Below are 13,770 nucleotides of genomic sequence, written 5' to 3'. Positions count from 1 at the left end.
CTTTTTATGTCCTCTTCCTCTAAACACTTTCCCCTCTTTGGTATGTACAGCAATTCTGGAGATCTACAGCATTAACAAGCTATTTGCATGTAACAGATTTGATGCCATGGGGTTTTCTTTCCAGACCAGGCGTGCAGCTGTTGGAGCAAGCCAATGCTGTTCCCTCCCACATCCACTGACAGGACAATGTTAAAGCAGTTTCAATACTTCCACTGTTTTACATGAGTTCAGAAGCCCCGCAGAAAGCAGAAAAATGCAAATCCCTACAATTCCAATAAGTGGCTCCAGCCAGCAGGCACACGGGCTAATGCAGCACTGGTTCTCTTTCTTTACATTAGTGCAATCTAAATGTGGATTCCCAGCTTGGTGTGGCTGACTCAACGGACTCTGTTACATTGTCCTTTGGTTTGGTTTAGAATCAACTTCAACAGTTTGCATTGAGATAAGCTAAAGTCTACTAAGGATCTATACACGTAAGGCAAGAGGCAAAGAAATATTTATGAGGCTCAGGTTACATTTTTCAATGCAAACCCTTCCCCAATACTCAGTTCCTTTCAGGAGCCACAAAGCCACTTTGGTGAGCTTGCTCAGATGACAGGATGAGTTTGGAGATGGGGAGAAAGCTGCAGCGCAGCACTGAAACAGCTCTGCTGGTGGCTTCAATGAGAAACTCAGGGTCAGAACAGAGACATAAAGGGGGGCTAAATTATAAAAAAAAAAGCTAAAAGCAACACTTTAAGTGTTTGTCATCTAGCTTCTTCACAATGAGAAGATGGTGTTAAAGGACATTACAGACGAATGAACTGGACGAAAGAGTAAACCCACTTCTATCCCTAAAGCTTTCTATGCTATATGAGCAAGCAGTGCTCAGAAGAGAAAACCTGGTTTCCACCAACGGAGCCCACTTGGTGCGCTCCCAGCTTTAGGGCAATGCACATCTGCTGCAATCCTGTGGGTGTGGGTACAGCTCTCCACAATGTCATGCCAGGACATAAAGCCATCAATCCCGCCAGGTCCTTCCCTGTCTCTGAGCTGGAGCAGATTTCCAAGCCTGGCTGTCAAGCCTCAGTCCAAACAGTGAGTTGCAAAACAGTTCTTAAGAAGGTGAGGGGAAGAGAAAGATGAGGAAGAAAAAAAGGGAATAGCTCTTCCTTGCAAAACCTACTCAAGTGTGACTCAAGGCTACTCTGCATTCAAGTAGCCTCAAAAACAACAGCTGTATTTCGAAGAAGCTCTCGCTCACCAGGAATCCTCTCTCTTTCTTTTTGGACAGAGGAGGTTCCTGCGGTCTGCCAAGGAACTGGTCTCAGTCCTCCCACTTCACACGAGGACACGAGAACCACAGGACTATTACAGCTTGACTCACATAACACACCACCACATCCCTCCTGTGTCTTCCCACCACTCCCACCAACAATGGCTCTGATTCAGCTTACTGGCTTTTATCCCCTACAAACCCTTCCCAATATATGCATCTCTAGATACATATATAGATATAGATTTACATATGCAAGTACCTATATCTATATACATATATTTATTTTAACGTCTATATTTTCATTTATGCTTTTAACGAAGTGCTGTGCTTTCAACCACTGCCTTCCTCCACAGGGATCTGCTCCCATGCACGCCTTTCAGTCCAAGGAAAGAGCACTGAGAGCTCTTGGTTGCGAGCAGCACAAGATAAATGGGTGGGAGCACACAGATGTCCCAGGCTGCCGTCCTGCCATCAGCTCCCCAGCGCTGCTCACCCTCACCACAGTCTCAGTGCAGAGCCATGCTACTGTGGATTCTTCAAGATGCGCCCGTGTCTGAAATCGTAGACATGACGACAGAGAAAAACCAGCTCAGGGTCAGTGTCCTCAGGCACCTTGCGGTGCAGAGGTGTGGAGTATTCTTCCGAGGGAGGAACCATGACAGCTTTCCTGCCAGGGATCCCTTCGACTCGACGCTTTGCCAAGGCACAGAATCTGCAAAGTAATCGCATCGGAAGAGTTAGTATGGATTCACATCATCTTTCACCACACAACTTCTGCTGTTTGTGTCAGCCTTTCTCATGAGAGTGGCTGCCCAAGGATAAAGGGCACAGGGGAAGGGAACATGTAGGAGAATTACCCTTTGCTCAAAAGCAGGACGGCTTTTGATCCCACACTGAACCATACAAAGCAATCCAATAGTCTTGCTTTCTATACTGGCAGACTCCATCCAGTAGGAAAGATGCTCCAGCAATCCACTTCACCTTTATTACTTTGGCCTTGTTTTTGTTAATTACCTCCCCCAAAGTCTGGCACATCAGGCCATCATTTAGACAGATGCAAGTGAACTGAGTACAACAGGTACTGTGTTTTCTTCCAGCTACCTTCATGCAAGACTGGGACAAAGCATTTAAGCTGGAGGGTCAAATACAATTTTCTCATCCAAAGCTCACGATAAGGTCCACTCCTTCCTTGCTGTTAGAGCAAGATCTTGGAGTACGTATTGACTTCAGGTCCTGGTGACCAAATGCTGTATGCCTACATACAGGAGTCAAAGTCAGGTTACAGACAAGCTCCTGAGTCAAGCTAAAAAGAACATCAGTTTTGTAAACACTCATGCCAGTTTCACACCACACTGTATACATGCATTTCCCTCACAAACAGGTTTTCAACACCAACTATCCAGTTGAAAAAAAGCTGGTTGAAGCATGGCATATCAAGTAGCTCTAGGTCAGGGATAAACCTGTCCTCTACACCGGGCTAAGAGCAACAGGAAAAAAGCTTCATTCTATCAACTGTACTAGCACTTCTAAGATTAATAAACCGGTGGGAAAAAAAAGATATCTGTATTCTGGGTGCTTTGCTGTTCTCATGCAGGACACTTCAACAACCCTTCTGCAGGAGCTTGTGGTACAGACAGATTTTGTGGCCAGCTGATTTTGCATCCTACATTAGTAAACCCTTTGGCAAGACTGACCAAGGACAAAAACCATCTCTGAGAGTTGATGTAAGTCAGCTTCAACTACAACTCCTAAATAACAAAGCAGCCTCTAAAAACCTTTATTTCCTTGTAGGACTTCCAGTGTAAGCAAAGGATAAATTCAAGAGGCCTTCAGGATTCTCAAAGGTGACCTTATCCACAACAGCACAAAAAAAATTCCTGCCTATTGGCAGGAAATTGGCAGGAATTGTTAGAAAGGAAATGAGTTGTCTGAATCCAAAGTCTAGTTTGCTTTTTAGTTTTCAGAAAGAACAAGATCCATTTTAAAACGAGCTGGAAAAGTTTGTTTTTAGAAATTCAAATAGTGGAGCCCTAGGTTAGAAGCAAAACAGCAAGCAGAGAGACTTAAATGCTCCCTCTGTAGTAAGACTCAAAAGTCAACCAGGTATGCCCAGCAAAACTGAAGACATTTCAAGCACTATTTTATGTTACCTACTTGTGTGCCTATTCAACTCTCATTTTCTGAGAGATTCACACATCCAAGGCTGGCAGTCTTAAATTTGAACACTCTGATATTCGTATTGACCAAGTTTAAATTTAATCAGCCAAAGCATATCTGTAAGTGCTTTAGTCAATAATCTGACTGATCCTTTTGTCAAAAAATCACTCAAATTTGCAAGCACATATACAAGGTTCCAGTAGCAATACTGATATATCAGAAGACATTCTAGCTAGCCATAGCATCTGTGTATCACTGGGGATGAATGTACAAGGTGACTTCCAGACTTGCTCAGTTTTAATTTACCACTGAGTTAAGCCCCAGCACTGTAGGTTTTCCTGTACTGCCCTCCATTGATGCCCACATGTGAAGATACCAAAATCATCCATTCACAAGCATTTGTAAATCCTTTAAAGCATCTATCATATACAAAACAATGAGATATGTAACAAGTCTAGCATGGAGGAAGCACTCCCAGGTTACAGTACTGAACCTGTATACAGAGTGAGCGTATCCAATTATACCTAGACTGAAGTCTGTAGGGCAGGGACTATTCTGCTGGGTAATGGCTGGAAAAAGAAAGAATGACAAGTGCTGGAGATAGATGCAGGTCTCGGGAACAGCAGCAAGTTAAGAGCACCACCTACCTGCAGTACTCTGCAAAGGTCAGCACGTAGCACTTCTCCTCTATGCAGGCAACACTGTTTTCATCCTGATGTCGGGATGCAAAGATCTCATTCTGCAAAAGAAAGAAGGAGGTCACCTCGCTGGCCAGGAGCCCCAGGGAGGTAAAGGCAGCTCTACACCATTACCTCAAAGGGGAGGCAACAAAAGCATGCTCAAAGCAGATATTCTTTAGAGCCAATATTTCCAATAATACTGACACTTTGCAGGTGTCCTGTGACCCACTTATAGTGAGTACCAGAATTTTTTCCAGCAACCCATCATTTAACACCCCTGACACTCTCTGTGAGCCCAAGTATTCACACCCTCCTCTCTTACAGAGAGCACAGGAAACTAAAGAAAACAACTCCTACATACGCTGCTTTTGCTCCAACTTATCCTAAACTTGACTTTGTACAGGGTTCATGTGGGCGGAGCCATCACACTACATCCAGAAAACCCAGTGAGTGATGCTTCTGCAAGCAGGAGGTTGGAGCACCCCCTACCCACACACTCCTCTGAGCTCCCAGGGAAGTTCTTCATTCATTTTCCCTTTCCTGTGCTGGAAACACTCCCCAGTCATTTGTAAAGCTAAGGGTAGAAACAGAGGTTGAATGGCACTTTGTCATCTTAACTACTGGCCTGTCACGCAGTATTAGGGCCTTCCTAATTTATTTTTATATCAAAGATAAAACAACCTGTTGTTTTCTCTCTATTTTTTTCATCCCAATTCAATTTAAAAGACTGTTTTAGGGAAGGGAGTAGTAATAGCCATTTTTCTCCCAGGGCAGTTTAGGAAACTTGGCTCTGGTTAGATATGGGGCAACGCAGATGGAACAATTTCAAAGAATCTCAGATGTAATTAGATCAGCAAAGATGATCTGAGGCAATAAGGATGCTTTGCACAAGTTTGAAAGTGTTACCTGCAGGCTGTACTCCTGCTGACAGCCCAGAGGAAACAGTTAAGCTCTAAACAGGGCCACTGCTTGGGAACAAGCTTAATCAGAGAAACTGAAAATGCCACATCCTACTTCTGCACATTGAGGTTTTGCTCTGCTCCTTACTTCAAAATTATCTGAGTCATCTTGGGCAACCCTATCGCAGCTACTCAGCCCACAAGGCAATCTCTCATTTGAAGTCTTGTGTAATTAAGCAAGTGTGCAAAAAAAGTGGTTCAGTTCCTCCTGAGCTGAATACTAGCGCTCTCTCTGCATTAAAATGCAACTAGTCATGCTTTTAATTATGGACCAGAAAAATACAAGATATCATATTTTGATTTAGGAATTAATCTGCGCTCTTCAAATCAGACTGGTACAATTCCCTGGCTGCTCCCCAGACCTGTACTCCCATGCTTTTTTCCTTTTAAGCAGAAGGGAAAAAAAAAAAAAAAAAAAAAAGCATCAAGGATTTTGAGGAGTTGAAAACAGCAGTAAATGTTCATTTTCTAGCTTGGAAACAGCTGTTCTGCCACCCAAAGCAAGTCCAAGCAAAGCTGAGTGAGGTGTGAAGTCACAGTGACTCACACATTTTTCTTTTTAAAAGTGAATGCCTTTACACTGGCACAACATCCTCAAATCAGTCTTAAGTTCTCATCATAAATCTACACAGGGGGCAGATGATGCATCTGCAATTCTGTACGGATTTCTAGAACCGAAGCAGCAGATTTGGGGGTTTTTATTGTAAAAAGGCAGCACATCACAGAGCTATTCCAACATACTGCATAATAAAAACTGTGGAATTTCACTGGGAGTTTTTTCATCAAGCTCTGTGTTTCTGCATGGATTAGAATGCTCTTTTTGGAAAAGCATCTGATCTTGATTCAGTGTAAACTCAATTCTCTTTACTCTTAAGGTGGCAGATTAAAAGTTTTCACTTGATGCTCAGGATTTTCTCAGACTGAAGGTAGAAGCATTAAGACCTAACGCAGTTGGGCATATGAAAAATGCAGAACTCCTGTTATGCAGTTATGCACGGCAGTAGACTGGGGGAAGCCCGTGTGCTGGACACCACTGCTTCACAAATCTGGCAACAGCTGCACTGCAGCCAAGAGACAGCTCAATTTCACTCAAATGAGAAGCTAAGCCTCCTGAGTTTGAGGCCAACCAAGAATGCAGGAAGATCTCAGGCTACTCCCCCATTTCTTGCAAAAATGTGGGATGTACCAGGAGACCCCTTGCCTCAAGTTCCACATTTGGATGTCTCACCTGATGCATACTGGGATTGCGGCCTCCCTGAGTGTGCTCTGGTCTGTAATACCACAGGAGGCTCATCATCAGCTCCCCTGCAAGAAGATTTATTCCAAGATGTCAAGAATTGGTTTTGCTGCAGTGTTTTCCCACCAACATCCTGCTTCCTCCTCCTGCTTCATCCCTTTCATTTCCACAGCTCTCACGTAGAGACAGCTGTGTTGTGATAGGTATTTCACACTGAATTAGGTATCCTTTTCTTACAGCAAGGAGCTGTATTAAGTCAGTCACACTGCTATTCCACTGCACCTTCACCCCGTTCTACTTCTGTTACATCACAGAGGTGAGTTATGCACAAAAATCAAATGTTTCCCTTAAAGTCTCCACTCCAGCTCACGGTCTGAAAAAACACTTATCCAAAGCTTGGTGCTTGTGGTATTAATTCCCACATTAACACCACTGCCACTTTCTACAAAAAACAACTTTTCTTCCTTTTAAGCTTGAACTGTACCTTGAAATATTTGGCACAGCATTCTTGACTTAACCATCAGTAACCAGATACAGGACCTTAACATCAAAACCAAAAACTCAAATGACTCTTTTCAGGGCCCACCAAGAACTTCTGCAGATGTGCCCATGCCTCATAACAACCCCCAGCCCAAAAGTTGGCTAGAGCATCTGAATAAGCAACAGCTCCTGAGATGCCTACTTCCATGGAATTATAAAGAAAATCATTGCTAAGATCGCAGTTGGCAGATATTATGTGCTTTCATTACTAGAAAGATTTTAATTACCAGTTCCAGACCAGTGATTAAAGAGATCCTAGAACAACTAGAACTAAAGCCATGGAACTAACCTCTTCCCCTTTGCCACCCAATCTGGCAGCAGCAGAGTGCATCAAAAAGCTTGCAGCTCTCCAAGATACATCACCTCCCTGGTTCCAGCTTGCTCTCATCTGCCTAACACAGAGGCTAAATGGACCCTTTCGCCACAGTACCTGTTTTGGGGTCTTCCCACAGTGCCGATATCTTCGCAACATATGGCATAGATTTCTTCCTGGGTCCTGATTTCAAGAGGACAGTATCTCGTACCCGGATAATCTCTCCATCTCTCTCCACAGCCTGATAGCTCTTGCGAACGGCTGGTTCAGGTTCATTCTACAGCATTGGCACACAAAAGAAAGAGCAACCCAAGCATACAAGCAAAAAGTTAGTTTACTGTTTGCTAGCCCAATCCAAGACTCCTTTGGTCCTGCTGTGAATTAAAAACTTGCCTAAACCTGCTCAGAGCCAAGTCTTTCCAATTCAAGAGAGCTCCAAGAGAAATCACACGGTGTAAGGCCACTCACAGCATCCCTATTTCCACTTTGTTGGCTTATAAAAGCAAATTTTGGGTCAGAATGATTACTTCATCTATGGGTAGGGCATTTATATGTAATGAAAGTTTATCATGGAATAGCATCCAAATGTATGTAAGCTATCTGTGGTTATCATTCGCAAAGCGAAAGACAAAACAACTATTCTTCCTGCCTAGTCTGGCAGAAAGGAACAGGTCATCAACTAGACAGTAGGTCTCACAAGTCTCACAAAAGTACACACCTGTGAAACTAAAACCCTTTCAAATTAAATCAAGCTCCTTCAGTTCTGTAGGTAAAAAGCACAGTGACAAGTCTGAACAGTGGATGAAAGAGACCCATCTCCAGGTTCCATGGACTTTACCCTCACACACCCCTTGGTGCCAGAGTACATCTCTGAGAGCTAAAGCTACAAACCCTCCCCTGGATAATGCTCTCAACAGCTTGAGGCTGTGCCACTGCATCAAGTGTGTACTGTTGAGCCACAACTTCCATTGCTGTGACATTTAGTTAGCACGGTCAATGCCTTGTCCCACCTTCCCAGACAGCAAATGGGTTCTGATCTTCATGCCCACAGATCTTACATTATAAAATGAAGGATATTAACTTTTCTTTCAATTTAGTTACTAGAAGCAAGCAGACTTTACTGCATTACTACAGTAATTACACTTTCTGTCAGGAAGTCTCCCATTTTACAGCAGCTACTCTCTGCACCTCAGTGCAGCAAATGAGTAAGCGCAGTTGAGAAGACTTCAAAGGAGTGACTGTCCATGCCAATGCATGAGTTACCAATTAGAGGCTACTGAATGCTAGAAAAAAAATCCATCTGGGAGTCAGGAAACTGTTTCAGTCCTCTGTGTGTTCTGGGAGATCTCTGCTGGACTATGGACACTATCTGTGAGAAGAACAAGTTTACAAGAGTTACCTTTGGACAGCTGCTTACAGCAAAGCTAAAACCTTCCCCTCCTCAAAACAGGTTTGACATAGCCCAGGAGGAAGAAGTTGGAGGATGATTTCCCTGTAAGATGGACTCACAGGTGCAGCAGGTAAATGCCAAATTATTCATCATGACAGCATTTCAACTGATGCTAGCAGAGGAGTGGCAGGTTTTCCATCCTCTGCAAACTGTCCATCATGCTGTGCAATGTAATATGAGAAAAACAAAGCCAACAGGTCAGCCACAAAGCCCAGCCCTGCTGATCCACAGCTTGTCTTCTAGAACACTGGACAGCTAACAACCACCACTACCCTGAAACAGAAGCCAAAACCCTCCCCTTTCTGTCATCTTCTACCACTGAAGATAGACATATAGATATGGGTACACAAAAAAAAACCACAACAAAACAAAAAATCAAAAACAGCAGCACTCCAGACACCTACCACAACATAGACAGCCTTTTCGCAGGCTGTGCCAACAGGTATCCAGCCATTGGTGGCCCTTCGCCTGCTGATGCGCTGTTGCTTTGGATGGGAATGGCCTCCCACCGTTTTGCTGTCAGAGGCATGCAGACAGCCTGGCGTATTTCGGAGACCAGATTTGGAGCCACTGGGAGGCTTTGAGCTCTGGGGACATTCACGGGCCATGGTCTGAGGGTCAGAGTTGGGGGTCTGCAGATGAGGAACAGGTTCTGCAGCTGGCGGCACGCTGGGTACAGGACATCCTGAGAGCGGGTGGGCAGGTGACGCAGGGTGCCCTGCCACCGGAATTGTGAGGTTCAGCTGGTCCAGAGACTTGCAGCCTTCTAAGTGAAGGGAAGAAAAAGAGATTATCTTGTTTGAAATTTAAGACTACTACACAGTCAAGACTGTCCCAGAGTACCGCCATTTTCCCCTGAAATTCTCTTTATGGCTGTGACGCAATTAAGGCCCTTCACATTGTAATTTCATTTTGCACTGTCAAGGGATTCCAAAAGCATGTATCCTTATTTCTAAACTTCCAACGTGTTGCTGCTGATGACACTGCACTACAACAAACCCAGCTGAAATTCCCCAGAGTCATGCCAGCCAGTAATATACAAAAGGCTGGCCAGAGTCCAAAGCAACTCCAGACTGTCAATATATATATAAAAGAAATAAAAGGCTTATCAAAATGATAGGAAGGATTAAACCACACTAGCAGAAGAAGCAAGCTTCTTTCCAAAAGTTGAACTCAAGTAATCAGGGGAAAATTGAGAAGATTCTTCAAATTAACTCCTGAAACATGAAAAAATAATAGATCAAAACTATATAAAATCACGCAAGTTGCTGCTTCAACAAAACTATGTCCCCAAAACACATTAGTAACCACAACAGGTAAGCAATCTGGCTGATGCTGCCTCTCAAAAGCATCCAGAACACCTCATGCTACTCCAGAAGGCACAAGACAAGCCCTCAAACCAAGTCGTGGCTAAGAAAAGAGAAAGTTAGACCAGAATTACCCGGTGTCAGCAGAAAGAGAATTCCCAAATGATCTAAAATGCAACCCTAAATCTGAATACATGCTTTCTTAGGGTGACCCGAGGGCAGCTTTCATCAACCTCCTAGAGATGCCTGTAGACAGGAACACAACATCTCTGTGGGAGAATGCTGCTGCACAACACAGAGCTATATAGAAAAAGGTAACAAAGATCATCCACCTGGCCTCAGCAGGCACAGGATCGGTGGTGGGGCAGTGAATCACGTTGTGCCTGTTTCACTCACAAAAGCCCTTTTAGGTTGGAAGTTGAACACCTTGAGTGTACTAAGACAGAAAAGCAAACCACTTTGTACATAACACTGGATCCTGCATATCAGGGTGGGATCTCAGATGGGAGCCTATTGCTTACAATCAGAGTAATCCTTTAATTCCTTAAAATAACCCATTTGAGGGAAGGATGAGAATTCAGAGGCACACACATATGTAAAAGCCAATATCTAAGTATAAACCCCTGTTAACATGTGGACAAACCTCCTTCAGTCTGAAAAACAAAGTCTAAATTATTCAGATATTAAAGCTTTTAAATCCAAGTTGCTCATGTGAAGGAAATCAAAAATCAAATATATGTATTTGATATACGTATACATACACATATATATAAATAAAGTCAGCTTTAACTCAAAATGCACTGCATCCAAACACCTGCTAGGAAAGGAAACTATTCTGCCACTTACTCCTCCACAAAGAGAAAAGACTGTATACACCTGAACTATTTCTGCCAGCACCAGAAGGAATCACCCTGTTTTCAGGGAGGGCTGAACTCTCAACAAAACTCATCTGCACTGCTGAGTTCTTTGTGAAGCTGGAGGCAGTGGCGTGAAAAGTTTCAGGAACTAAGTATTCTGACATGATCTCGGGGAACTATGCAGAAAAGTGTCAGACAAGAACACACTGCTGAACTTGTTGTCTTGCAAGCTTTAAAAGACACTAACACTGCCTAACTCCTGCTGTAGGAAGCAGCACCATGACAGCAAAGATATTTCAGGAATACAGAAATTATACCTCAACCAAATGCTCCCATGTTTCAGTAGTCTCCTACAACGGAAGATGACAAAGCCTTACTTAAACTGAGAGCTGAACCAAAACTCCATCCGCCTACCTGAAAATCTGTTTGGAGTAGCTAAGTCATGCCTTCCTTTGACTTGAACACGTGCACGTAGTTAACTGAGACATCAATGTTTACACTCCCAGCAGCTGAAGCAGCAGCTTTGACTACAGACTGCAGCACTAGCAAGCGGCAGCGCCTAGCTTGATGGCTTTTACACAAAGCACTGGTGTCTGGTAACCACAGCACAGCAGTTCAGCTTTAAATATTTCAAAAAGATGGATTTTAATAGCAAGGGCGGAGTGCCGACAATGTACAAAGTTAGAAAATAAAACCCAAACAAACAGGACTGAAATAGGCCAGGCAAACAAGTACCCTACATCTTACACCATTGCTTGCCCCCACTCACTACAAAGAAATTCAAGCATCAGTTCAACCAGCAGACTCAAACTGAATCACTGCACAGCCCTGCCAGGTCAGATCTATAAAGCCTTACAAGACTGCATCCCCTACACAGCTTTCAACATCAAGAGTCTTAACAACGGAGGCACTGCCTGCTTCCCCACACTGCTCTGCGGGGATGATTCAGTACCAAGAGCAAGCTTTTGGGAACAGAATGACACCATGGTGCAGCAGGATAGAGAGAAGCCGTGCGGAGCATCTAGGAATTGAAACCACTCATTTTACACAGATCAAAGCATCTAGTTCCAGTGCAACAAGTCATGAGTCATCTCCTCACTGCCTCAAATCTTTCAGCAGTTCCATACCTTCCACACCAACAGGACCTTTCAATGGAGAGAAACCCTCTGGGCTAAAAATAGAGGGAGGATTCTTTTTGATCCATGGCAGAGATCTCAAACTTTGATAAGCCACAAGATAATCACCACTGCCCCAGAGAAGCCCTCATCTTGCTCAGTGTTCCTAAGAAAACAGCCTCGTGCTTTGCACCTTACCTGCTGCAAAAGGCATTTTGTAGGGGTAGCTGTTCCGTCCTGTGTGCACACTGCTGATCCTGCCATCCGGCACATGTACAACACCACAGACACTGTAGCTGTTGATGGCTGTTCCTTCTCCACAGCAGTATGGGGAGCTGCACCAGTGGAGTGGCTGAAAATGAGTGCCTGATGGCAAGGAACCAGGCGATACCAAGAGCCCTTCACAGGTAGCAGGCTGCGAAAGTTCGTCCTTGGGGTAAACTGAGCAGTGAGAGTAGCCACGGTATCCACTTTGGCCATAACAAACATAAAACCCGTTCAACGGAGCCAGATCTGAGGATTCATAGAGACAGCCACAATCTGTGTGATTCCCAGGAACAGGCAAAGGGGGGAACTGCTGCACAGGAAAGGAAGGCTGATGAAATTCCTGTTTTGGAGTCGGGGATTTCTCTCCAGGTCTTCCATATTCTGGCTTCATGGAAGCTTGCCCACCCATGAGCAAAGGCAGTCTATGGTAGAAACCCTCCATACTAGACTGCGATTCATAAGGGACAGGTTGGGCTGTCCTGTAGAGCCTAGAGGAGTCCTGCTGTTCTGCTTTCCCAAAAGCACCCAGAGTGAGCCCTCGCCAGCTGTGCTGACCTTCCATTTTTAAGCTGGCCGCTTCCTTTTTGGACTTGACACAATTCTTCCTATTGGCTTTGGCCCATTTGAGTGTAGACTTTGAGCAGTGGTTCTCAGACTTGCCCTCTCCATCTGACTTACTCCTCTGCTTCAGGGGCTGGTCTTTCTCATGGGTCAGCTTCAAGAAAGCCACAGCGTTCAGGCTGGCCAGTCTCTTTGGGGTGGGATGATAGGAGATGGCACTATCCTCTCTCCTTAACCCGTCATCAAAGACCTCATCCAGTGAATGGTCACAGCTATTGTATTTCTGACTGGCCTCATGTCGATTTTTGCCTTTACCTGTTTTCACAGCTGTCTTTTCCAAGGCAGGCCAGCTGTCACCTGCCTTGCAATGCATGCTCTTGGCAGTACAGTCTCCACTGGCTTTGGCAGGGTCCCTCCGAAAGCGCCTGCCAGACAACAAGCCATCGTCCCGCTCAAAGAGCAGATTGTTCACAGCCTCCGCATTCAGAGAGGCCAGTCTGCGTTTCCTGGGCTCTGAAGGAGCAGCATCAAGGTCTTCCTCTGTCCCTGGATAAGTTACTGTGCACTTTTCCCCAGCTGAATCACTCTTGCCCGCCCCCACAGGCTTAACTTGTTCAGCAAAAAAGGTGGACCCCAACTCTTCCACCCAGCTGGGAAGTTCCTTTTTTTTGCAGCTGTGGGTCTCTTTTGACAGAGATCCAGCCACATCCTCCAGCCTGGTGAGAAGCACTTTGCAGGTCTTTTTGTTCACTGAAGGGAGCAGACGTTTCCGCAGCGGGTACGTTTTTCGGACTTCCTGCAAATTCTTGCTTTTGCTTGTCCCCACAAATCCACTCAAACTGCTGGCAACCTCAGTGGCATCCCTGTCCTTTTGCTCGCTGCACTCCGCCTGAGTCCTGTCCATCCTCCCGTTGCCTGTGGGTGATGAAACCTGGCCAGCAGAACCAGCTGGACGTTTCAGAAGGAAAAGTTGTTTCTTCCGGGCATGCGTCATAGGATCAATGTCTAGTCCTGAGAACAAAGAGAAGAAAGCATACCTATTAATACAGACAAGAGGGACTCATCTCCT

At 44.7% G+C, this 13,770-nt stretch overlaps 1 protein-coding gene across 4 annotated transcripts in view; it reads right to left on the bottom strand.

The window, feature by feature from the left end:
• Positions 1–478: 478 nt before the first annotated feature.
• The window catches only part of BAHD1 (bromo adjacent homology domain containing 1), a 34,726-nt gene continuing 21,434 nt past the window's right edge, over positions 479–13,770 (bottom strand). For all 4 annotated transcript variants that reach the window (XM_042882100.1, XM_042882099.1, XM_042882101.1 and 1 more), the window contains 6 exons: positions 12,072–13,712; positions 8,999–9,360; positions 7,262–7,421; positions 6,283–6,359; positions 4,063–4,154; positions 479–1,970 (listed from right to left, as the gene is read on the bottom strand). In XM_042882100.1, coding sequence (XP_042738034.1) covers positions 1,781–1,970; positions 4,063–4,154; positions 6,283–6,359; positions 7,262–7,421; positions 8,999–9,360; positions 12,072–13,695 — 2,505 coding nt within the window. In that variant the 5' untranslated portion in view covers positions 13,696–13,712 and the 3' untranslated portion in view covers positions 479–1,780. The remainder of the gene's footprint in view (positions 1,971–4,062; positions 4,155–6,282; positions 6,360–7,261; positions 7,422–8,998; positions 9,361–12,071; positions 13,713–13,770) is intronic.

The sequence above is a fragment of the Lagopus leucura genome, unplaced genomic scaffold, assembly GCF_019238085.1.
Source record: "Lagopus leucura isolate 7727_CA_CO unplaced genomic scaffold, USGS_WTPT01 Super-Scaffold_100033, whole genome shotgun sequence".
NCBI lineage: Eukaryota > Metazoa > Chordata > Aves > Galliformes > Phasianidae > Lagopus > Lagopus leucura.
Note: the sequence above shows the minus strand (reverse complement) of the source record. Positions and strands in the feature narration are given on the sequence as shown.